At 35.1% G+C, this 26,610-nt stretch overlaps 3 protein-coding genes and 1 long non-coding RNA gene across 4 annotated transcripts in view; 2 read left to right on the forward strand and 2 right to left on the reverse strand.

Moving 5' to 3' along the window:
- Window positions 1-6,934, reverse strand: part of LOC119628627 (homeobox protein rough) — a 24,416-nt gene extending 17,482 nt beyond the window's left edge. The window contains exon 1 of the mRNA XM_062668993.1: window positions 5,893-6,934. Coding sequence (XP_062524977.1) covers window positions 5,893-6,211 — 319 coding nt within the window. The 5' untranslated portion in view covers window positions 6,212-6,934. The remainder of the gene's footprint in view (window positions 1-5,892) is intronic.
- Window positions 6,935-6,974: 40 nt separating this feature from the next.
- Window positions 6,975-8,374, forward strand: LOC101739140 (uncharacterized). Its single transcript, XM_004930505.3, has 2 exons — window positions 6,975-7,273; window positions 7,842-8,374. Exons 1-2 carry the CDS (start codon window positions 7,153-7,155, stop codon window positions 8,321-8,323), a joined length of 603 nt encoding a protein of 200 aa, XP_004930562.2. The 5' UTR covers window positions 6,975-7,152; the 3' UTR covers window positions 8,324-8,374.
- A 1,826-nt stretch (window positions 8,375-10,200) lies between these two features.
- LOC101739279 (mannose-6-phosphate isomerase) lies at window positions 10,201-18,485 on the forward strand. The gene is made up of 7 exons (XM_004930506.5): window positions 10,201-10,423; window positions 10,648-10,971; window positions 11,217-11,358; window positions 11,782-11,958; window positions 12,110-12,277; window positions 13,182-13,384; window positions 14,046-18,485. Exons 2-7 carry the CDS (start codon window positions 10,654-10,656, stop codon window positions 14,250-14,252), a joined length of 1,215 nt encoding a protein of 404 aa, XP_004930563.1. The 5' UTR covers window positions 10,201-10,423; window positions 10,648-10,653; the 3' UTR covers window positions 14,253-18,485.
- A 5,351-nt stretch (window positions 18,486-23,836) lies between these two features.
- On the reverse strand, window positions 23,837-26,115 carry LOC101739421 (uncharacterized). The gene is made up of 3 exons (XR_005244793.2): window positions 25,939-26,115; window positions 24,781-24,919; window positions 23,837-23,903 (listed from the first exon to the last, which is right to left on the reverse strand). It is a non-coding gene; the product is annotated as an uncharacterized LOC101739421 (long non-coding RNA).
- Between the last annotated feature and the right edge of the window lie 495 nt (window positions 26,116-26,610).

Consider the following 26,610-nt stretch of genomic DNA (forward strand, 5'->3'; position numbering starts at 1 on the left):
CATCCCTAAGATGTTTGAACGTATAGTTTATGATTTTTTTTTTCCATTGATTAGGCCTCATATTATAGAGCAGCAACATGGTTTTATAAGCCATAGATCTACTGAGACAAACCTCTGTGAGTTTTTGGATTATGTATTGAACGGCATGGAGGATGGTCATCAGGTTGATGTGGTGTACACGGATTATTCCAAAGCGTTCGAACGAATAAATTTTGACATTTTGATTGAGAAATTGCATGGACTTGGGGTCCACGGTGATTTGCTGCGATGGCTTGAGTCTTATGTTAGAGATCGCAGTCAGGCTGTGACTTTCAATGGTTTTTGTTCTCCATTTGCACCTGTTCCCTCATAACTGTCAATGACGTTTCAAATGTTTTCAAGAAATCCAAATCATTATGTACGCCGATGACAAAAAAGTATATAAAGTTATAAAGTCCTTAAATGACTGTTTGGAATTATAGGATGATTTGAACAACTTATTTGTTTACTGTCAAAATAACTTACAGTGAATACTAACAAGTGTACTATTATAACATTCTCACGTGAAAGATCGAATATCTTATATGACTATTCTATTAATGGTCAAACTTTGGTACGCACCACAGTTGTTCCTGATTTGGGTATTTATTTGGATTCCAGTTTGATTTTTGATGTTCATGTTAATGAAATTGTAAATAAGGCTTTTCGAATGTTAAGCTTCATACTTAGAGTTGGTAAAGAATTTAAAAGACCATCTACTCTGATTCTGTTGTACAACAGTTTTGTACGGTCTATATTGGAATATGGCTCCGTCACATGGAATCCCCAATATAATATTTATATTGAGCGACTAGAAAGACTCCAAAAAAAAATTTTTAAGCATATTTTATACCATTGTTGTACCTCTCCAGAACCGACAGAATTTATCTCTCTAGTCGATCGTAGGCTACTGAGGGATCAAATGTTTTTACATAAAATAATAAATAATGAGCATGATTCTAGCTATCTTCTTTTAAAAATTTCATTTAAATGTAGTCGTATTTCCGCGCGTTCTAAACAGACCTTCACATGTCCACGGCTCGAACGAAATATGCTTCTAATTCTTTTGTCCGTAGATCTTGTAGGTTGTATGATGCCAAGTTCTCTAATGCAGACATCTTTTGCTTGTCACTTGTAGCATATAGAAAAGCTATTTTAAAATATTTATAAGGTGATTTAGCCCGATAAGTATTATAGTTTTATAGTGTAAGTTGATGTATAAAATAATATGTGTGTATTGTGTTGCTTTTGTTTTTTTGTAATTTAAATTTCTAAATTTCTCTTCTCTGTTCACTTTTTACTTATATGTGATTTTGATTTTGGAAACATATTTGGTTATTGTTATAGCTATATTTTTTTAAAATATTATATGTTTGTATTGTACTGTTTGTTTCCCAAATAAATAAATACCGTGCCATTAAATTAGAGAACACTCAAATGAGATAAACTAGAAGAATAGCATAGCCTGTTTCATTACTTCAGCACAGGTTCATAAAACAAACTATATCAAGCTTGCGCAACCTCAATTTATGGAAAATGTTCTATTGAAGAGCCACCAACGAGTGGAAAAATTAACAGGGAAAGTGTGAAAGGGTCGTCAAGTTTTTTTAACTTCGTAATATGGGGCAAACACAAAACACGAACAAAAGTCATTTGTTAAATTTCTAAAGTACAAACATTGCGGTTTCGTAAAATCTAAATCAATAAACACACTCAAAGCTTCCTGATTCGTTAACATTTTTTTCAGCCGTGCGTCTTCTCTAAGCCTCTAGAATAAGGTCATATTTTCACTGTCAGTAATGTTTCCACAAGTTTTGCTTCTGTTTCTTCTCCTATTGAACGTCATCCTTAAAGATATGCATTGTATTTGTGCATAAATCTGTATTCATTAAGTAACATACTATTTTTCATATTTACCTGGATTGTGAAGATTCTAATAGATACGTGCGGTCTCCAACGTTTTCCAGAATAGTAGATGATATACCTACATTCGGTTGTAACGTGTTCAGAGTTCGATAAAGTTATTGAATATTCTGATTCCAACCAATCATTGTTTTTTATTAAAAATATTTCCTTCTTACGTGAAGCTTCCATCTACTGTCTATTAAAAGCAGGAATAATATGTATATGAAAATCATTGAGAATTAAACATAAGTTGTCTTCAGATGATAATTTTCTTTCAAAAGTGATGACAATGCCTCAAATATTTTTCCTCCTTCGTTATAGGAATGTAGGTAACGAAAAACTTATGTACTTATATATTGTATTCGTAGCAATCAAACGTTGTTACTGAGAACAATGTGTGATTGTTAATTGATTTGTTTGAATAACTGTTTATGTATTATTTGAAATAAAAAGAAAAGGGATGGTCTTCTACCGAGCGAGTGAATTACTTGGTAGATCGATGGTCGTAATTCTTTGTAACATTCATAACATGAAATTCAGGCATCTGTCAAATATCTTGCGTTCCATGATAACTACCCGCTACCACGATTGTTTTTGTATTTTGTTGATTAATTTCTTAATTGATGAGCAGGGAGAGATGGCGCGACATCGTGAGACGCATCAAGTCTGCCCCTTCCAACACTACATGACGATCACGACCACTCTGTCAAGAGTGACACGACTGAGAAGAAGAAGAAGAATTTCTTCACACGCAACATGAGTTCAAACAAAATAAAAACCGTAATATCAATAATAATTAATTGTTAATAGCAAATTACAAAACATACCGCAAACATTTGAAACCGCAATGGATAGCGGTTTTCCGTTTTCAGACTTTTATTAACATTCTTATCAATTAAATGGAAAATTACAAAAATCTGAAGATTATTTTTATTTAATCATTTTCACGAATATTAGCTACGCTACAAATCAACAATAAATGTAAAGCGTCGGTAAACGCGGGTAGATGTGACAAATATAGATGATTTAAAAAAATATATATATGTATCAACTTATTTTACTTTGCAATTATTTTAACGTAAACATTAATTTAATATTACATACAAATTAGTTGTTCCAAAATTTTAGAAAATGAGTTTTGTAGAAATGTTTAATAACTGATATCTAATTATACAAAGTTTAACGTTAAATGGATCCAACACATTGGATGTGATGAAGCGAACAGATTTGACATAAACGTCTGTCAAAACTTGTGGTATCGTTTGACATGCCGTTGTTCTAACGTTTTCCATAGTGGTATGGTCCACCTGATAATTAGTCGTCACCGTCGCTGATAAATTTAACTTATGTCTGAGTCCCGCGATGTTGCCCGCGGTTATTGTCGTACCGCGGGCGACGCCGCGAAGCGAAGCTAGTGTAAAAAATAGCCTAAGTTACTCCTTATATCATCAGCTACCTATCAGTGAAACTCCCGTCAAAATTGATCGATCCGTTCCAGAGATTAGCCGGAACAAACAGACAGACAAAAATTTAAAAATATGTTATTTTGGTATATGTACTTTGAGTACATAGGTACTTACGCGTTTAGTAAAAAGTGCTTATTTTATTATTACAAACGGACACTCCAATTTTATTTATTTGTATAGATTAGAAAAGTTTAACAACAAAAGTATGTAACAAGTCAAGAAGAAGTCAACAAGAAGTCTGTAACAATCGGCAAGTGTGCGGGCGGGCAAGAGCGCCGTACTGATCAAGCGATCGCCCGATAGTTGGCCGACAGCTTAGCTTGAAGGCAACGGGAATCCCATCAAACTGATTCATCGGCCGATTACTAATCGTTACAGTTTGCGCACTTGCATACATCTCCATACTGATTAAGGCGCCGACCAAATCATCGGCCGATAGAAAGTCTACTTAGTCTGGCCATAAATACTGCTACAATTAAAAATAAACAAAATATTACATTTGAATTTGGAATCTGTCATTTTTATATGATTGCTCATTGAGTTTTCTCATTTTGGCGCCAATACATTGTACAATATTTTGCGATATTAAAATGGAGTGGGGTGATAAAGAGAACCGAATCGCTGTGATTACATTACACAAAGTAGGTATGGAGCCAAATGCAATTTTTAAAACTCTCCATACGCTTGATATTAGTAAAATGTTTGTGTACCGGGCTATTAATAGGTGCAATGAGACCTCCTCTGTTTGTGACAGAAAAAGATCTGGCCGTCCACGTAGTGTTCGTACGAAAAAGGTGGTAAAAGCAGTAAGGGAAAGAATTCGAAGAAATCCTGTCTGAAAGCAAAAGATTTTATCTCGGGAGATAAAGATAGCACCTAGAACCATGTCGCGTATTTTAAAAGATGACTTAGGACTTGCAGCCTATAAGAGACATACTGGTCATTTCTTAACTGATAATTTAAAAGAGAATAGGGTGGTAAAATCGAAACAACTACTGAAGCGGTACGCAAAGGGAGGTCATAGACATTTTTTGTTTACGGATGAGAAAATTTTTACAATTGAGCCTCATTTTAACAAACAAAATGACCGTATTTATGCTCAAAGCTCTAAGGAAGCTTACCAATTAGTCGACAGAGTGCAACGTGGGCACTATCCGACTTCAGTGACGGTTTGGTGGGGTATTAGCTATGAATGAGTGACTGAGCCATACTTTTGTGAAAAAGGTATCAAAACATCGGCACAAGTGTATCAAGATACCATTTTTGAGAAGGTAGTGAAGCCCCTTAACAACACCATGTTCAATAATCAAGAATGGTCCTTCCAGCAAGACTCGGCGCCAGGTCATAAAGCTCGGTTTACGCAGTCTTGGTTGGAAACGAACGTTTCGGACTTCATCAGAGCTGAAGACTGGCCATCGTCTAGTCCCGATCTTAATCTGCTGGATTATGATTTATGGTCAGTTTTAGAGAGTACGGCTTGCTCTAAGCGCCATGATAATTTGGACTCCCTAAAACAATCCGTACGATTGGCAGTGAAAAAATTTCCCATGGAAAGAGTGCGTGCTTCTATTGATAACTGGCCTCAACGTTTAAAGGACTGTATTGCAGCCAATGGAGACCACTTCGAATAAGCTTTTTATACTTTAAATTGTTTTATATTTTTGTATTAAACTAACACACTGTAAAAGTAATAAATGTTATTTGCAATATAATTTTTTTTTCCTTTATCTTAGTATTTATGGCAAGACTAGGTAGTCTGCGGGGCCTATAAAATAAACCTTATAACTAAAACGTCCTTAATAGAAACCGAGCGGCCGATAGATCTTAAGAATAACGAGACACATTTTTAGGATTAGGTATCGAGTTATAAGAGGAGGGGTGGTAATTAATGAAAATTTTATTTCGAAAAAAGATTGGGAAGCATTGATATAGAAAGTCATGATAGCGCTATAACAAAATAACGCACACTACGGAGTGAGACGACACGAAAGGCGGAGGACCATTAGAAAAACACAAAGATGAAAAAGTTTTCTCATGCGTACATGCTTGTACCAGCGCCAAAATATCAGGAATTCATTACATGTAAAAATTCTGATAAAAATACGTTAATTATACTATTTATAAAATAAATAAAAACTGTTATCTATAATAATTTTATTCCTTTCTGAGATAGAGAGAGCGAGAGAATATACTTTAGTGCACACTACAATATAATTCACTTTAAAAAACAGTCAAGAAGCAGATATATTTGTACAATAGGTGGCCATAACGCTAAAGGGATGTCTTCCATACAACCATTTTATTTACAGAACTTCTGAAAAAGATAAATAGACAGCACATATGTTGCTGTGTACTATTAACAATACATTATTAAAGAAAATACATATATTACATACCTACAATAAGTAGATATATAGCTTATTCTTAAATAGATTGCAAGACTGAAAAACCAGAAAAGTTATGGTAGTTAATTTTTATTGAAAACAAAAAAAAAGTTACTCACAAAAAGCCGCCAATCCAGCACCAAAGGCTAGTTGCTGATGAGGCAGCAGCATGGGCCGGGGACAAATTGGTAACGGCGGTGGCTGCCATAAAGTCATATTTCGATTCGTCATCAATTCAACACCTTCTGTTTCTCCCACGCCCACTTCAATATCCGAAGAAGATTCACTTTCAACAGGACCCTCGACTTGGGTAGTTCGCTTCGGCTCCTCAAGGTGACCGTAGAGTCTGGCAAAAAACTTTCGAGGTGACGAGGGACGTGGCGCGTGAATTTTACTAGCATCAGTTTGTAACTTATCCGGATCTGACTCGTCACTCATTTTACCGGTCACTGAAGAGGCTTATAACAGACGGGAGACGTCTTGCCCAGTCGCGGACGACGCGTGTTTTGGTTTTCATCGTGGCTATAACTCATTCCCGTAGGACGTTAGTCCCGCCCCTATTTATGGCTACTGCTTTATCCCGAACAACTTCACAAGGGAATAGAGCTTTTCAACCAATAAGCGCTGGAGAGGCGTGTTAGTGAGGCGGAGCGTGAGATTTTTTTATTGTACATTTATTTAAAACTCAGTACAACTAACTGATATTAAACTATCTTGCATGTATTAGAAAGGAAGCTAATTCTTTCCCAATCTTATTTAGTTGCAAGTTTATTGAAAATACAGATCAATTGTGTTAGATTTTATGAGTTTTTTTTATTAGTTCCAAATTTAACGACGAACTCATGACTCACTTGGTGGTAAGCGGTTACCGCAGTCCACATCGCATCAACGTGGGATATAAGGTCGAACTAACCGACCAGCAATACAGCACAGAACAGCTCAACAGCAACATGTTTCATACCCAAGTGATTATGTAAAATCGACTCGTGAGACATGACAAGTTCGACAGCTATCTCTCACAAGCTTGAATGAAGATTTTCAGTTATCATTTTGCGATGTTGACTTCAGTTGCAGACGTTGATGAACTAACAGAGCGAAGCACTGCTACATTCTCTACTGTTAAATTCCATTGGGGATGGAAAATTTAAGACAAATGTTCGATATTTTTGTTCATTATGAAATTCGCAATACACACTAGATATGATATAATTAAAAACATTATATAAAATTTAACAAAATAATATAAGCGTGTAGTAATCACGAGGAAGCGTGATTCTAACTTCTGAATTTCAGTAAAAAGTATATTCAGTAAAAAGTAAATTTGCGATGGAAAATGCTAATGTCATTCAAATAATAAAATAAAAGTAAATACATCTAAAATGTACAATGTCAGTGTTCTAAGACTAATTTATATGTTTTTGTGTCTTTCTTTCAATTCCACATTTCCAATGCACCGAGATAGTAAGCGAATGATGCCCTTTGAAACTCATTATGTTACCCGTAAGTCGATTTTATTTTTTAGGTGGGTCGACGAGTTCACGGCTCAAAAGGTGTTAAGTAGTTACTAAAGCCCATAGACACCTACGACGTAAATGCCGCCACCTACCTTGAGACATAAGTTCTAAGGTCTCAGTTTTTACAGTACAACGGCTGCCCCACTCTTCAAACCGAAACGCATTAGGTACTGCTTCACGGTAGGAATAAGCTGGGTGGTGGTACCTACCCTTGCGGACTCACAAGACATACTATCACCAGTAAACGATTAGGAAGACTAACTAATTTTTGTTTACAACGTATCTATCACATATTTTCAACCTCTATGTCTCAAGGTGCGTGGCAGCATTTACGTTGTGATGTCTAGGTATAGATTTTGGTAAGCACTTAACTCGCGGTAGGTGGTGGTGGCTTGTTCACTCATTTATTGGAATAAATAAACAAATGAAACCACTAGACCTAATACCTGTCTTCGATTTAAATGTTTTTTGTTACTATTCGCTGCTAGCCTAAGGGGCTATTCCAGCTAGGTTTTAATAATAATAACCCTTGGATTACTGTTTTTTTTTTTCAGATTTTAAATTATGCAACAAAGAAAATCAGGGTACTCCATTTTATCGAACAAAAAAAAGGGCAAGTAATATTGAAAACGCATTGAAGAAAATAAAAGATTCAACTCAAGATGTTGGCAAAAATTTTCAGTTGTTTTTGAATGGTAAAAATAAAGAAACATCAAAAAATAATCTTAATGACCTGACCCATTATGAACAATTGGTCTTTATGAAAAAATATCCTTATCTGGATTTAAAAGAGTTCGAAATGAAGTACAGGCCGGCATCAAACAAGATTGCACGAGAAAGTTTTGAATTTGAATCTGGATCGCATCTTCGTGGTGATTCCAGTTTATGTGAACCGTTAGAAGAGGGGCCAAACGTAGAAATATTCAATAGGGGATTATCAGGTTTCACTATTCCTCCGAGGGATAATAAAGGAGCTGAAGTTTTTAACAATGAAAAATTGTATAAGCAAGATGCCATACTCAAACCTCAGATTTAGAATCTATTTGAATTCAAAAAAAATATCAATAAACTAACATTGCAATACCTTTACACTTTTATCAATAGATACCTACAACTTCTAGTTCTACCAGCCCACAGACGTCCACTGCTGGACATAGGCCACCCTAAGCCTCGCCACAAAGTTCGGTATTGTGCTGCTTGCATCCAGCGGATCCCCGCGAACCTCAATAGGTCCATCTTGAGACCTACCCACGCTACGTCTTCCGGTACACGGAAGCCACTCAAGAACTTTTGACTATGTATTTTTAGATATAACTTTAAACTAAACCAAATTGTGGAGGAAAGTAAAAAAGTACTACACATGGTACACACATTTTTAACTGGTGGTAGGACCTCTTGGAAGTCCGCACGGATAGGTACCACCACCCTGCCTATTTCCGCCGTGAAGCAGTAATGCGTTTCGGTTCGCAGGGTGGGGCAGCCGTTGTAACTATACTGAGACCTTAGAACTTATATCTCAAGATGGGTGGCGCATTTACGTTGTAGATGTCTATGGGCTCCAGTAACCACTTAACATCAGGTGGGCTGTGAGCTCGTCCACCCATCTAAGCAATAAAAAAAATACAAATTTGAAAATGAATTTTATAAAATATGGTTTGCAGTTTACACAGAGTTCGTTCACTTTTTGGAACTGTATTAGGGGCAAGGTTGGACAAAAATGACGAGGCCTAATTTGCATCAATAAAGAGTAAATGCCACAAATCTTTGTTACCCAAAATCACTTTAGACTATTCCACACCACTGGTTACGGCGTATCGGGAGACAGAGATGGACAAAATAGACGCTAATCTTCTTCTTTTTCTGAAATTTTTGAAAAGTCAACAGTGTGAGTTTCAACAACCTAATTGAAAGCGTCCTGTCCACAATAACCAAATCGTCCACAACTTCTGCCAAACCCACGCCTAAGATAACATTATTTAGTGCTTCAGATAAAACATGAGGGATAGGTATTGAAGAAGAACATTTGAAGTAGCGAGGAGGTATATAATTTCTTGCATTCTCGAAGAAGGGAATTATGGTTTTTATTTTGCCCTTGCACGCAGACGATGATACTACTCACCAAATAGTGAGTGGTTACCGTCATTCATGAATATCAGAAATGCCAAGGGTAAAGCCAAGCCGCTACCTACTGTTAAGCAGCTGGTACCGGTGAATGAACAATAGTGGGTGATAATAAAGATAATAAATTTGTGATCTCTTGCATGTTTTCTCTGAGTCGCTTACCAAGCTAGAAGAAATAATACAACCATTTGTTGCAGAAGGAATATTATTATTTGATAGCTCCTTCTAAGCAAATTCCACCTGAAAAACAGCCGTGCTTTTCAAAAGGGGTCGCCCTCCCGACACCACTGCAAATATCCCCTCTCGTATTAGGCATGGTAGCTGTGTAACAATTTTAGTGTATTTAAATTGTTTAATAATCTGTATTCATGAACAACACTGACTGAAGGACTTTTTGGCGGGAACGCGACGAGTGAAGCTGTGTGATTTCTTTTATTTTGTCTATTTAGTGTTTCTTCAGGTTTAAATGTGTAATAACGGTGGTTTAATAACTTTTTAATATCTGTGAAAGTGCACAAATGTGGGAAAATGAAAAAAGCCGCTGGACGTAACTTCTCGGGATCCTCCAAAAAGTCCACTGAAAAAATCTTAGTAAATGACCACCACCATTTTACTGAGATTATATTTGATCCCATACCATCTCAACTCATTTCATTTAATTTCATCCCATCTTAATTTCATTTCACTTCATATTATCATTTTTCAGAAAAATAAGAATATAAATTAAAATAAGACTTGACTTAAAGATCTTAGTTACCAGGTCATAAAATCTGAAGGTCATAAAATAATTATCTGTGAAAACAATTTAACCAAAAAAAAAACTGCGGTTGTTTTCGTTAGATTAATAAAAAAAAATGATTGCTTAATAAAGTTTATAAAAATAAAATGTGGTCTCTCTTTTAGTTTGTGTCAATATTTAATGCGCACCTTGCATTGGTGCCTTGTGGTATATAATCAAACACGTTTTGAATAAATTTAACCACTCCAAACTGCCTCATATCGCTAATATCGATTGGTAAGTATTAAAAATAATTTAATTTTCTTTCTTGATTCGCACTGGCACTAGTAAGTCGAGTTTGCTCCCTGGCATAGAAAATTTGTTTTTGCATTATCTCTACGATTCAGAACTGTACCCATTTTAACACAACATAAATAGCAGCGAAAAACAATACAGTACAATCGTAATGTTGGTACTATGTAACTACTAATACTGTGATTAAACTGTGAATTTCATTTCAGACAAATATGGAATTGCAGTGCAAAGCTTTGCATTATGATTGGGGCAAAGTTGGCTCTGAGAGTATAGTTGCTAGGCTGTTACATAGTGCTGATTCTAGAATTGACATAGATCAAACAAAACCTTATGCTGAGTTATGGATGGGAACTCATCCTAATGGTCCTTCTCTAATTATTGAGAGAAATATTTTATTGTCTGACTACCTCAAAGAAAATCTTGATGCCATTGGGCCAGCTGTAAGGAAAAAATTTGGTGTAGCCATACCTTTCCTTTTGAAGATATTGTCTATCAAAAAGGCCCTGTCTATACAAGCCCATCCCAACAAGGTAATATATCAACATTTTAAATAACACCAAAGCGTTTTTTTAGAAGATGATTTGTTTAATAATTATCAATAATAGCTTTAGTATATGACATTTAAAAGAAATTAATTGAGTTTAATTCTTTTCATATAAACCAATCAATCCAATTAAAGCGATCCAATTACAGGTGGTGTGTTGTGAACAACCATAAATTATTGATACTCTGCTGTCTATAGCTTAAGAATACTCATTACTTCTTCTGATTTTAGGAACATGCTGAACAGCTACACAAAAACTTCCCTGATATGTACAAAGATCCAAATCACAAGCCCGAGATTGCCATTGCCTTGACATCATTTGAGGCTCTTTGTGGATTTAGGCCTTTGTCTGAAATCAGGGAGTTCTTAAAAAGTTAGTTAATTGATTGTTTTTTTTTATTATTTTTATACATTGAAAACATTACACTCCCTATTATTTAATGGGGTCTTACCATAATTTTCACATTTAATGAGTACACAATATTTTATGCTATTTTATTCGCCATGAGCATGGGTAGACTGAAGACTAATGTAGGAACTTAAGAGCAGAAAAATCTGCCTACACTCTTTCTAATCCATTTTTTGGTATTGCTCTCTGTGACTCAACCTGACAATATAAACTCACGGTACTGACAGTTTTTTTCTGAATACATTAAGAAAGTATTGTTTTTTAGTAAATCTAATATTGATTTCCATCCGCTATTATCTTCAGTCCTGCTTATCTGTCATTTCCAGTCTACCAACAATTGTGGTGCTTGTGACAGCATTGTCATATTGGTTTCATATCTATTTTCAGAACTTCCTGAACTTACCAACATTCTATCCAAAGAAGCTGTTCACAGAGTGCTCACTAATCAGGATCAAGGAGACAATGACAAAATTCTAAGGCCATTGTTTGAGTCACTGATGACTTGTGAAAAAGCTTCTGTTTCCAACAGCTTGCAAAACTTGATCAACAGGCTTGAGAAAGATGGTATGGACTACAATTTTTATATTATATACACTAGTGATAATAAACTATCAAATGTTACATTAATATACAAATTAAGGATATATAGTTGCACCAAATAATCGGATTATTAATATCTGTTACATTATTTTTCATCCATAAACTCTGATTTTAGATGCATCAAATCAAACATTTTTACTCTATTCTCTTCTGCGTCGCTTACATAGTGATTTCCCTGGAGATGTTGGCTGTTGGGGTCCATACTTCTTGAATTATATTGTGCTGCACCCAGGCCAAGCTATTTTCTTGAAGCCGAACCTGCCACACGCCTACTTGAGTGGAGGTAAATGGTTTTGAATTAGATCAAAGATTGTCTAAATAAATGAATAATCATTAGGAATTAAAAATAAAGGGATCAAAAACCAAAATCATTAAGGTCTATTTTCAACAGCCTGAAAACGCACATACAAGAACAAGTTCACAGAGACTACAAAGTATATTTTAATTACCATAACGTTATCTTTACCCAGTAATTAAACCTAAACCTTATACAGTACTATCTACTACTGAACTAACTGTTACTGTAATGTACAATACTAATTAACAGGTCTGAATACTAGATGTGACTAGACCAAACGAAATATTCAAAATCATACACAGTTATAAATACGAAACTAATTTACCCAAACAGGAAAGTCAGTTTTAAGTGTTTTTAATTTCCCCTTCACTATTTTATCTGATTTGTTTATATTGTTTTGAAAAGTATACTTGGTACCAAATGAGAGTGCTCATTGTGCCACGTGAAGGTTAGCAATGCATTCACAAATAATTAGTACAATTAATTTTTAAATATCATTATACCGGTGTTTAAAATTCAAATATGTATATATATACATTCAAATGTATATATAAATATATTTAACTATAAAAACATTATATTAAATATATTAATAATCAAACTGTCTGATTCTCTTAGAGGGGCTCTTAGTTTGGGGGCAAATGTCAGTTTAACTTCTCCCTGATTAAAGTTATATTTACATTAAATGTTAAACAAATTATATTAGCTAATACTAAATATTCATGAAATATTTTAAGTTCATTACTTAAAATATTTCATAGAATAACAAAACTTTATTAAAATCTCTACTAGACTAGATTAAATTCAATGATGGTATTCAATAATAAGAAATTAATTAATTTGTAATATGTTATAAATATATACTAACATGTTAAACTTTACCTTACAGATTGTGTAGAATGCATGGCATGTTCTGATAATGTGATCCGTGCTGGCTTGACTCCGAAACATATTGATGTGCCCACACTAGTCGATATGCTGGACTATAATAGCTATGGAAAAGATCAACTCCTATTCCACCCCCAATTAGAAGATGCAAATAGTTGTATTTGGCGTCCTCCGGTGCCTGATTTTGCTGTTGTGAAGATAAATGTATGTATATTGCTATGTGTATTACATATTCAAAACAGTTTCGAAATGCACACAATATTTTCAATATATCTAAGCAACAATTATTATTATCAGTGGCTGGAAAGCCGTGGCTTAGTTACTTAAGTAAATCTATCTACATAGATCCCTCAGGTTTAGATTAATAATAATGTGCAAACCTAATTACCTTGTAGGAAACTACTAACTTTTTCATTGCTTAGACGGACTCACGACTGTGTTACTGGAGCCCACAGATATTCAAAATGTAAATTCTGCCACCCATATTGAGAAATGAGTTGTAGGTATGAAATCTAACAGTTATTTTATATTTACAAAAAAAGTATTATTCGCATACTAGTGTTTGTGCTTATCGATATAGAGCCGTTTCTGTTGTGTTAAGGTTTCTGTAGTGTCCTGTATTTTTTTTATCGCTTAGATGTGTGGACGATCTCACGGCCCACCTAGTCTTAAGTGGTTACCGGAGCCTATTGGAGACATCTACAATAATTGCTGCCATCCACCTTGAGACATGAGTACAACGGTTCATCAGACCGAAACGCATTACTGCTTCACGGCAGAAATAGGCAGGGTGGTGGTACCTACCCGTGCGGACTCCTACCACCAGAAAACAATGTATAAATGGGATTTTGCATTGTTTGTTCAGGTGGTGGGTCCGGAGCCGTACAACACCCAGATCCGGCCCAGTCCGAGTCTCCTCATAGTGACGTCAGGGGCGGGCTCGGCGTGCGACACGGAGCCGGTGCCCGTCCGTGCCGGGGTCGTGCTGTTCCTGAAGGCGAGCCGTCAGCTCACACTCACGCCCACAGCTGACGGGCACATCGAGGCCTACCAGGCCATATGCAACGTATGACGGTACCGATACGCGTTGATCACCGACGTCCAACTGCCAGAGTAGGTAATAATACCTACTCTAAACGGTTAACCAACATAATTGTAAACAACTCTCGATGATATCTTAAAGCTTTAAAATTTTTAATCCAATATTTAAAATAAATAATTGTTTAAAAAAGCTAAAACATAATACACTTTTTAAAAAATCCAACCAAATAATAGAAAATAAATTTTAATAAATCTGAATTAAAAATAGTGTAAGAAAAAATGACTTCAGGATATTATCAAAATAACCCTTCTACTTATATCTGTTCATAAAATATTTATAACTACTGATAACATGCACCCCACGCTTTTTTTTACAATAAAATCATTTTTTCTTACACTATTTTTAATTCAAATTTATTAAATTTTATTTTCTATTTTTTAGTTGGATTTTCTATAAAAGGGTATTTTGTTAGTTTTTATAAACTATTATTTATTTTTCATTTTTAGTTGAATTTCAATTTTGTCATATATTTTTTTAATTTTTTCTTAATATTAAATTGTCATCGGTCCTTAATAAGTATACCAAATTTTGAGTTAATCCGACGTTTTGAAGGCGTCAAAATCATGTTCAAAGATTCTAACTACTTACTAACATACATATGTCTGAAGCTAATAAAAGCGTATTACAAACGGTAACTAGGGTAGTCAAATATTATCGTGAGCTGTATACATACAACGTAATAAGCTTGGTTGACCTAAATTAAACTTGAAGATTCAAATTGTGATTTTTATATACATAATTGCTGTGGAGGTATCACGTCCGAATATATTTAAAGCAGTGACTCATAGTCTACAAAGAAAACTTCTGAATCATGTATCTTTGTAGAATTACACAAAACGAATACCTTAAAATTAAACATTTGCTTACAATGTCAATGCGATGAATTATTGTAGGTATACAAGTAGGTATGTACGTACAACCAGCATACAGGGTATAATCTGTAGAACATAAAAAAGACCGCCAAAATTAAAAATTTTAATAAAAATCTTGTCATTAAACGCAAATTCGTAATATTTGGCGTGGTTGTTGATTAAACATTGACTTGTACGAGATAACTGAATCCCCGACCAAATTGTATATTATAACTTCTAATAGTTAGTTTTAGTCGACCTAAATATACCTTTACATTTCATAAATTAAATGGTTCTCAGTATATTTATTATAAATAAAATTTGTATCTTCAAGTTGGCGGTATTTGGATGTCCGAGATGAAATCTGTGTTAAGGATACACTTTGTTTCTATTAAAATACAAAAAAAAAACTTCAATATCACTAATTATATTATAGCGTTTCGTTATCAATGTTTCTGAAATAACTAGATGAAAATAATGTAGTACGTTCGTTTACTACATCTATTGATAGAAATCTAAAGTATAGATTGGTATTAAATTAAAAAATATATCATGATAGATAGATATAAAATATAGGAAAGTGGATATTCTTGTCTTAGACAGTATTAGCTTATTACATATTACTTGCCAGTTAATTAATACCTATTCCGCATTTTATGTAGAGAATTTTAAAATTTGTTATACAATTTAGGATAATAAATTCTGTAAAATGACATTTAAAGAAGACATTTGAAAGGTCCACTGCAAGAATGATCAATGTTTACTTTTTTCATAATTTTATTTTAATTATACAACGGTAAAAAAAATTTTCATTTCATTAGTACACGTTTTGTAATATTATATATTACTTCTTTGACACATAATCGTTCTTATGATATTAAATAGTAATAACAATGAATTAAATCTCAGATAAGTCTCTATACGTCAGGATATATGATACCTATAATGATCAGGGACGTCTTAAATTAGGATGGGGCCCTTGGGCACACAAGAATTTGAGGCTCTTTTGGAAAGTAAAAAAGCGAATTATAATAACATTTTTTACTGAGTATGACCATTTATTATAGGTAAGTAATCAAATACAGTATGATATAATATGTCATTAATGATATTAGAATGCTGCTGGTTTTTTGGTTACGATTTCGATAACGGTTTCTTTCGGGATTTCTGTTGAGCAAAATCTTCTATTATAGTCATAGTAAATACCTTCTGATTACTGATTTGTGAAAAAAGTGTAATGTGCCCGACAAAAATGTTTTGAGAATAAGCGTGTGAGAGAAATTGTCGGTCTTTCGGGGCCCCCTGAGAATGGGGGCCCTGGACACGGGCCCCGTGTGCCCTTATGGTAAAGACGGTATTGATAATGATAACTGTCCAGTCATCTCTTCGAGTTAATAATGATCGTTGTCTAAATGACTTGTTTATATTAGCTTCTGATTATTGTATTTGCAATATGATGAAGTGCATAGTGATAACCTTTCGCTTCAGGTTTACAGAACTACTTCAAAAACTGCAGGTCCCTGCATTTCACTTTTAATATAGGTTAGAAACTCTATCTTGATACGCTAAATCAGTTAGCTCAGAGATGAAACGGATATCCGGTAACTATCCGGTATCCGGCCCATCCGGCCATGGCATGGACATTTATCGTTATTGTCGTGAACACGAGGGATGCTCATCGTAACTGATCAATATTATTAAATTTGTTAATGAGATTGACAACTCCTGTCATGTTTCCGAATGGAATTCTCAGTTACAAATGTAATAATTTTAGTGGATCTTTCATTTAAATACTAAGCTATTTATCAATGTGTATTATTTATCGATTATGTAAGACATGTTAAAACTAGAAAAAAGTGCGAGAAAAATTAGGACACTGTATTTCATACGATGTGATGTGTACAAAGATTATTTTATATTAATGAATAGTTGTAATATGAAAGTTCCTTTGGGGTAGTGTTCTAAAACCTATCATATCACGCGCATTGTTATTTAACGGGTTCTTACTTAGCCCATTGAGTTTCTCGCCGGACCTTCTCAGTGAGTCGTGATTCCGATCCGGTGGTAGACTCTGCGAAGCACTGCTCTTGCTAGGGCTAGTGTTAGCAAATTCTCACAGGTTGAGCCCGTGAGCTCACCTACCCGTCCGGGCGTAACTGGAATAACCTCTTAGGCTTCTATCGAATAGGTTGGGAAAAAAAGGGTTTTTACCACGATTTTCACATAAAATCTTTTTTTTCCTATCTAATCGCTAGGAGCCTAAGGGGCTATATCAACTTCGCGCGGACCACTAGGTGAATTCACGGGTTCAACCGCAGTGAATTTGCTAACACTAGCCCTAGCAACATCTGTGCTTCGTTGAATCTACCAGTAAATTAGAATCGGCACCCATTGAGAAGATCCGGCGAGAAACTCAGTCTATGGGGCATTTAATCAGCTCCGGATGTAACATATATATAAGTATATAATATATATTGGATTTAACATGTTTATGTCCTAAAGTATATATTGCTATTGTAATATATACATATCTAGATCTAGAAAGTTACCTACATGTTTAAAAATTGACGAATTTCGTGATGTAACCTTTCCGTCAGAAAAAAGCCCTAAATGTATATTTATTACTTTACAATCTCTAATTTTATTAGTTTTTTTTTTTAGAATGATCTTGACATATTCCAGTATAAAACTACAAATTTATTATTTTATTATTATATACTACTAGTTTTTTTTTAATATTCGATTTATTCGATAAGCACCTATTCTTATACCAAAGTTAAAATTAGAGATCCTCGCTGTTGATTATCATTATAATAAACCAGAATTCATTTAACATTTTAAAAAATCGTAATTGTTATTAGTATACGCTCGTAACACTAGACACCACTCATATTTAGCAAATTTTCCGCCGAAAAAGAATGTAGCAAATACGTTTTAATCGTAATAAAGTATGATATTAGTGAAAATTACAAAGATAATTTTCAATCGACGATAGCTGTGCGGTTGAATTATAAATGTACTTAATTATTATAATGAGATGTACCTCATCATGTTACTTTAAATATAAAATCATATCTCCTAGAGCAATCTAAAACTACCGGGCTATCTGACTTCTAAAACGAATTTATATTCATTTACTAACAATAGTTTTTTTAAATGAATCTTCAAGCATTTTCACTGTACATTTCGTCATGAATATAAACCCCCTGTTGTTTATTTTTATATTATATATTGTGTTATTTTTAATAAAAATAAATTTTATTTTCTTAATTATTTAATTTATGTTCCTTAAATCGTGTGCTTATTTTTATTGCGTTGTTAATTTATATTAAAATGAATAGTAAAAAAAAAATATTAATACTTTTATTTATGCTTTTCGAATACTATTCTAATTATTTAGAGTGGACATAATACAAATTCGTGTTTTCATTCGTTCATCACTTATGCACGACAAAATATAGCGTTGAGTACTTTACTCAGTTGTCATATCAGATACGTGTCAAAGATATCTGTAACGAACTGTGGATCAGCGCGTTGTTCCCAAATACTATTCAGATTGTTCCGATGATGAGTGGTGCAACTAGATTATACCCATCAAAAGACGTTAACGTTTCAATTATTAACATATTCAATTTGGTGCATCAAAATTTACAAGGGATGATGGGTAAAGAGCTAGAAATTGAAATGTTTTTAAATATGCATAATATTAATGTATTCTGTGTCACTGAGCACTGGTTTAGAAACTATGAATTATTGTTTAATTTTAATGATCACCAGTTGTCAAGTTCCTTCTGCAGAGAGAACGCTATTCGCGGTGGCTCACTGATTCTCGTTAGTAAATGTTTGAAATGTAAGGAACGAAAGGATGTAGTGGCCCTCTCTGTTGAGAGAATTATTGAAATTTCCTGTGTTGAGCTTGAGCACCTCATCGTTGTCTGCGTCTACAGACCTCCTGATGCGTTATATGATTCTTTTGAAAATATTTTGGAAAATGTATTGCTAAAGCTTTCTGTCTCTAATAAACAAATTTTGGTATGTGGTGATTTTAATATTAATCTTTTAGAAAACACAAATACCACTATTAGATTCAGAACACTGTTAAAGTCATATAACCTCCCAAACTTATTTTTAGAGCCTACTAGGACAACGACCACATCGGCAACATGTTTAGATAACATATTTACAAATGTAACACCGACTAACAAAAAAATTATTAATCAGTTAACATCAGACCATAGTGGACAATTTCTGTCTTTTGAATCTAATATGAATCCTAAAGATAAAAATACTCTTGTGATTGTTCCTATTAATAAAAAACGAATTGAGAAGTTTAGAAATAATATTAAGCAAGAACATTCAGAAATTATTTATAACAAAAACCCAAATTTGTCATACCAGAATATGTTTCAGAGAATTAATTTGGTCTTTACTGATATATTTATTCCTAAAACTGTAACATTAAAAAACAAAACCGTGTTCAGCGAGTGGGCCACCACCGGAGTGTACAAGAGTAGAAAAAAGTTATATGATCTGTACTCTGAAAAAGCTTATAATAATGATGAAACATTTCATCAATATGTCAGGAACTATTCAAAACTATTTAGAAAAGTTTGTTTAGCGGCAAAATCTTTACATTTAAGTGATTTAATAAAAAATGCCCCTGACAAGATAAAGATGACTTGGAACATCATTGGTAGAGAAAGTGGAAAAGTCAGAAATAGCCACCAAGAATTCTCATTAAAAATAGATGATAAATTGGTAACTAGTCATGAAGATGTGGCTAATGCTTTTGAAAAGTTTTTCTCTGACATTCCAGTTTCAACTACCACTTCTCTAAATTCATCCCCCACAGCAGCTGAAATATTATTGCATAAACATGTCAACAAATGTAATGAAATTTTTAAATTTAAGGAAATTAATTCAAGCAGTATAATAAAAAGTTTTAATAGCCTTAATGTAAAAAATACAGCTGACTTGTGGGGAATATCAGTAAAGATTTTGAAGTCTGTAATAGACATTATTGCTCCTCATCTTGTTAGTATTTTTAATGACTGTATTAGGTGTGGTGTATTTCCTGACTTAATGAAACATAGTAAAGTGATTCCTCTTTTTAAATCTGGTAGTACTGATGACCCCTCTAACTATAGACCTATTTCAGTACTCCCTACGTTGAGTAAAATTTTTGAAAAAATTATTTTGACCCAACTTTTAGAACATTTTAATTCAAATAACCTGCTTCATAATAAACAATTCGGGTTTACCAGGGGTCGCTCTACAACTGATGCAGGTGCTTATCTAGTCAAAAATATTTTTAAATCTTGGGAGGAATCGCATGATTGTCTTGGAATTTTCTGTGACTTATCCAAAGCATTTGACTGTGTTGAACATGAAACATTGGTGAGGAAACTACATCACTATGGTATTAGGGATGGTGCATTGGAACTTATTACTTCCTATTTATCAGGACGGATACAAACAGTAGATGTGAAAGGTAATAGATCTTCAGGCACCTTGTTGAAAATGGGTGTACCTCAGGGTTCCATTTTGGGTCCTTTTTTATTTCTAATATATATAAACGATTTACCTAGTTTTATTGAGTCCCGACACGAGGTCGTATTATTCGCAGATGATACATCTTTATTATTTAAAATTAAACGACAACTACAAGTCTATGACGAAGTGAATGATGCGATTTCGTGTGTGGTTCATTGGTTCCGTATCAATAACCTATTATTGAATAGTAAGAAAACTAAATGTATTAAATTTACTTTAAAATGTATTAAACCATCTTTAAATGTGAGACAAGTGGATAGTGATGTAATTGTTTCTGAGGAATCATTGGAGCTTGTTGAGTCAACCGTATTTCTTGGTATAACAGTGGACTCCAAACTGCAGTGGGGACCTCATATTCATAAATTGGCGAGTAAGCTCAGCTCTGCAGCGTACGCAGTAAAAAAAATTAGAATGTTAACAAACGCGGACACGGCTCGTTTAGTTTACTTTAGTTACTTCCACAGTGTCATGTCCTATGGCATTTTGCTATGGGGCAATGCGGCCGATGTAGAAATGATATTTATTCTGCAGAAAAGAGCTATACGTGCTATTTATAACATGCACTCAAGGGAATCCCTGAGGGAGAAATTTAAAGAAATTAAAGTTCTCACTATGCCATCCCAGTACATTTTTGAAAATTTGATGTATGTTCGTAAACATATTGAGGAGTTTCCTAAACAGTCGGACATACATAATAGAAATACTAGGAACAAACACAAGCTTGTTGTGCCGATGAGTAGGTTACATAAGATACGAAATTCATTCGGGTGTTTGTCTGTGCGCCTGTACAACAAAATCCCACATGATGTTCAGAACCTACATATACATAGGTTTAAGAAAACTATTAAAGAACATCTGTGCAATAAAGCTTACTATAAAGTCAATGATTATCTAGAAGATTGCACAAAGTGGGAATGAGTTGCTCGCTCCAGGCATTTCAATATTGTAGTAATTGTTACGTTATAATACTCAGTGTAAAAAATTCATATTTAAAAAAATAATAATATTAAAAATAAATAAATAATAATTTTATATGTAAAAAAAAAGACATGCCCGCTGAGTTTCTTGCCAATTCTTCTCAGGACGGAGGCTAGTTCTTGTGAATTGGCGGTAGTTCTTTTGACGTTCAACAAGTATGTACTTTCATTTATGTTGAATAAAATTTTTTTTGATTTGATTTGATTTTGATTTGATTTGATTTGATTTGATTGTAAAATGGAAATAATGGAATCGTCCCTAAAATTTCCGCCGATCTTCCCGTGGGACATGTCGTACAAACCACAAAGAAATCGCAACGTTCCTGGTTTTTATATGGAGTCAAGCGGAAGTAGCTGTGTGCTTAGTGCGAGTTTTTTAACGTTCTTGATAGCTTTTTTTTTTCCTACCTAAGCTGAAAGCCTTGAGAGGCTATTTCAGCGTAACCTTAACTAGTACGTGAGCTCACAGGGCTCAAACCCGACGACGTTGCTAACACGAACCCTAGCAAGAGCCGTGCTTCGCCGAATCTACCACCGGATCGGAAACGTGACTCACTGAGAAGATCCGGCGAGAAACTGTGGGCTTCTCGATAGCGTAACGTTAACCAAATTTTGTAGTCGTCGTGGCCTAACGGGATAACAGCCTGGCCACGGGACATTCGCCGATACGAATATTCGCGCGGTGCGAACGGCGAAGCGTCTAGCGACTAAAACAAGCGCATAGAAATGTACCTAACAAGCCACGCGCACCGGCGACCGACGAAGCGACCGGCGAAATGTACCGAGCGAATCGCGCGATGCGGCGGGCGAGCAAAACAAATGCATGAATACGGACGGCGCGAGCCACGGAGTCGAGCGGTAGTCGCGGCGAATAGTACAGTGATTAAATGAGTTTAGTTGTTTTCGCCGCGAAAAATTATCGCCGAAATTTTTATATTTTTTATTTATTTTTTATTTTATATTTTTAAAGTCGTCGTGGCCTAACGGACGTCCGGTGCAATCGTGTTGAGCGATGCACCGGTGTTCGAATATCAGGCGGGTACCAATTTTTGTAATGAAATATGTACTCAACAAATGTTCACGATTGATTTCCACGGTGAAGGAATAACATCGTGTAATAAAAATGAAATCCTCAAAATTATAATTTGCGTAATTACTGGTGGTAGGACCTCTTGTGAGTCCACACGGGTGGGTACTACCACCCTGCCTATTTCTGCCGTGAAGTAGTAATGCGTTTCGGTTCGAAGGGTGAGGCAGCCATTATAACTATACTTGAGACCTTAGAACTTATATCTCAAGGTGGGTGGCGCATTTACGTTGTGGATGTCTATGGGCTCCAGTAACCACTTAACACAAGGTGGGCTGTGAGCTCGTCCACCCATCTAAGCAATAAAAAAAAATTAGCTGAAATACTAGCTAGACCAGCTATTTGGAAGTCTAGCCACCCAAAGTATTTCTCGTACTTCTTGTGGAATTCTCCATCTTTAGGTATACTCCGATTCTTATTCAAATCATGTACTTCACAATATTTTCCAAATAATAGGTCCTGAACCAAAAAGCTATTAATTTGTAAGCAATATCGAGATAATTTCGATATAGACATTTCGCTGTCGGACTTCCTTACTAGTCGCGGCGGCGAACGTGAGTACCCGTGGCCTGCAAACGGTGCTGCGCGAATGGTCGCCTCGTCCACCGCTTCGCTGTTCGCACCGCCGATCCCCGTGGCCAGGCCGTAAGACGTCCGGTGCGTTCGTGTTGAAGCGAGGCACTGGTGTTCGAATCCCGCAGGCGGGTACCAATTTTTCTAATGAAATACGTACTCAACAAATGTTCACGATTGACTTCCACGGTGAAGGAATAACATCGTGAAATAAAAATGAAACCCGCAAAATTATAATTTACGTAATTACTCGTGGTAGGTGAGTGCGCACGGGTCAGTACCACCACCCCGCCTATTTCTGCCGTCGAGCAGTAATGCGTTTCGATTTGAAGGGTGGGGCAGCCGTTGCAACCATACTGAGACCTTAGAACTTATATTTTAAAGTGGGTGGCGCATTTACGTTGTAGATGTCTATGAGCTCCAGTAACCACTTAACACCAGGTGGGCTGTGAGCTCGTCCACCCATTGAAGCAAAAAAAAACGTTTACGTGTTTTACGTTATTTAAACTGACCTTCGCAGGGTAACCTCGCACCAGATGTGGACCGGAGCCTCTTCTTACTCGCTCCGACTATCCTCCATCTTCAAATATATAAAAAAGGGGGAAAGAGTGATTTTTTGTGAGCGATTTCGAATCAAATCAAATTTTATTAGCTAAAACACGGTTTATAAAGTTGTTGATAGTTATTTTATACAGCGTGTTTCTACTATATGATGAAGGATCATCATTAGATACACAGTATTGAACTGCTCCAATCGTACTTCTTGTATTCAGTGAAACACCAAGAAAATAACTGTCGTTGAAAGATGAAAGTTTGAGAACTATAACCGCATTCAATAAATACGCATTAATTCGTTTTATTAATTCACATTGGGCTTTCCGAACTGTAACCGATTCGATCGCTGTAAACGATCAATGAGAGAACATTCTGTAACAGAAACATTAATTTCACGGTATCTGCCTGTGCCTTATCTTGCTTAATGAAGGAAGCTAACTGCGGACTATTTTTATTTTAGACTAACGACCCGCCCTCGCTTCGCCTTGAAAACATTAATAAAATTGTTTTATTGAATAGTTGAGTCCCGCGATGTTACCCGCGGTTATTGCTGTACCGCGGGTGACGCCGCGGGGCGAAGCTAGTCCAAAAAAAGTAGCATAAGTTACTCCTTATATCATCAGTTACATATCAGTAAAAATCCCGTCAAAATCGGTTCAGCCGTTCCAGAGATTAGCCGGAACAAACAGACAGACAGACAAAAATTGTAAAAAATGTTATTTTCGTGTATGTACCGTATATATATTCATATGCATGTAGTAAAAAGAGGCTATTTCAATATTACAAACAGACACTCCAATTTTATTTATATGTTTAGATGGAGGTTAGTTCACAACACGAAATTGGCGTAAACGAAGCTCATACAAACCACAACGTGAATGTCCACTTTCTACACTACCTACCAATAAAAAAAGGAGGTCGATGTCTCGTTTCATTAGTTCTTGCCAATAGATTTCAATAATGCCAGACGATCTTTCATGAACAGTATCGGGTTATTCGTAGCAACTGTTCCGTACAGCTGTTCCGGGGACTCGTTCCAAACTGTAACAACAAAAATGTCGCAGCGAAGCATGCCCTCAATTCATTAGTCGAAAAAGAAAAGAAGTATAATTTTTTGTAAAGAAGTATAATTGGTGATACCTACCCGCACGGACTCACAAGAGGTCCTACCACCAGTAATTACTACTACTATTATTATTATTAGTTTCTATTATTACTATTACTACTAAATACTATTATTATTAGTGCGCCTCAGAGACAGTTGTGCTCTTGGCCGTCCTTGGAAAACCTATAGAGCACTAAGCTACTGATATTAGTGCCCCCTTATTGACAGTAAAGTACCCTGTTCTTGTAAAAATGCCACTAAGGCATTCATAGGAGTATACTATGATTGCGAGTCAGTGTTGTAAGGTATTGTTAGACTATATGGTTAGGTTCATCCTGCCTATTTATCTCGCGAAGCAGTAATGAGTTCCTGTTTGAGTGTGGGACAGCCAATATACCTACCAGGGGTGGCCAACCGGTAGATCGCAATCGACCGGTCGATCGTGGCTATTATTTCAGTCGACCGTATACATAGAAGACTGCGCAACGTAATCACCAATTGCTGTACGCATCATCTTCATCTTCTATAATTTGATAATGACCATTATGTCACATTATTTATGCTCTCTTCTACACAATAGTTATCTTTTTTATTTTATTCGCGCATTATTTGAAGACTGGAGCAGCCACTGTACTGTACATTAGAACTATGTCTCATGGTGGAGACAATTACGTTGTCGATGTTTGTAAGATCCAGTAAGAGCATAACACCAGGTGAGCTGTGAGTTGGTTCACGATTACAACATGTATAACATGCATAGTTAGTAGCAATGGAGGAAACGGCATTTGGGAGATATTACTTCTGAATATTACAAATTAGCACAAAATTTTATTCAAGTAACTTTCATTCATTACTTATGTAGGAATTACTAAAGAATTAGTAATAAAATTTAAAAAATGTAAAGTTTATCAACCACTATGACAAATTTTAAATGTCCATGATAGCGAATACCCACCTTAGTTCAAAAAGTGTCATGCAGCTGACTTATGCAAAAAGATTACGCGGTCGTAACGAATCGGTCAACAGCATTGTTTCCACTTCCATCTTCTAATTTGTAGGTTTTAAATCGTTTTTGTCTTTTTCTAGTTTATGTTTGAGTAATTTATTTGCTCAGAGTCTAAAAGTATACAATGTTCGGAAATTGAAAACTATTCAGTGAAACTAGATAACAATTCAGATGACATTCACTTATTGTGTATTAAAGAAACGATAAATTGATAAAATAACTTTTTATTGCTGTAGATCAGCGATCGGGGTACTTTTTTAATTATTACCCCAAAATATTTTTGTGTAAATTGATATCACCCCATGGCGAAAAACAAAAAAAAAACGAAATCGCTTCTTTTTAGCATCTTTCATATTATAGCCTCCATGATAATTTGAAATCACAACGATTCTAAAGAAGTTTCACTTCAATATATAATAATAAATAAATAAATATTTACTAACAATCACGCCACGTTAACTGGTCCCGTGATAAGTTCGTAAAGAACTTGTGTTACAGGTACCAGATAACGGATATAAATGTAAGATTTTTATTATACACATACATATATTTAATATACATCCATAACCCTGGAAAAGACATTTATATTTATCATACAAATATCTTCCCTTGGCGGGATTC

This window comes from Bombyx mori, chromosome 6 (assembly GCF_030269925.1).
Source record: "Bombyx mori chromosome 6, ASM3026992v2".
NCBI lineage: Eukaryota > Metazoa > Arthropoda > Insecta > Lepidoptera > Bombycidae > Bombyx > Bombyx mori.

Bases quoted from the DNA above. Each gene is read 5' to 3' on its own strand.
- LOC101739140 (XM_004930505.3), top strand. From the start codon at position 7,153: ATGTACAATGTCAGTGTTCTAAGACTAATTTATATGTTTTTGTGTCTT. The intron at 7,274-7,841 runs GTAAGTCGATTT...TTTTTTTTTCAG, and splicing joins TGAAACTCATTATGTTACCC to ATTTTAAATTATGCAACAAA.
- LOC101739279 (XM_004930506.5), top strand. From the start codon at position 10,654: ATGGAATTGCAGTGCAAAGCTTTGCATTATGATTGGGGCAAAGTTGGC. The intron at 11,359-11,781 runs GTTAGTTAATTG...ATCTATTTTCAG, and splicing joins AATCAGGGAGTTCTTAAAAA to AACTTCCTGAACTTACCAAC. The intron at 11,959-12,109 runs GTATGGACTACA...CTCTGATTTTAG, and splicing joins CAACAGGCTTGAGAAAGATG to ATGCATCAAATCAAACATTT.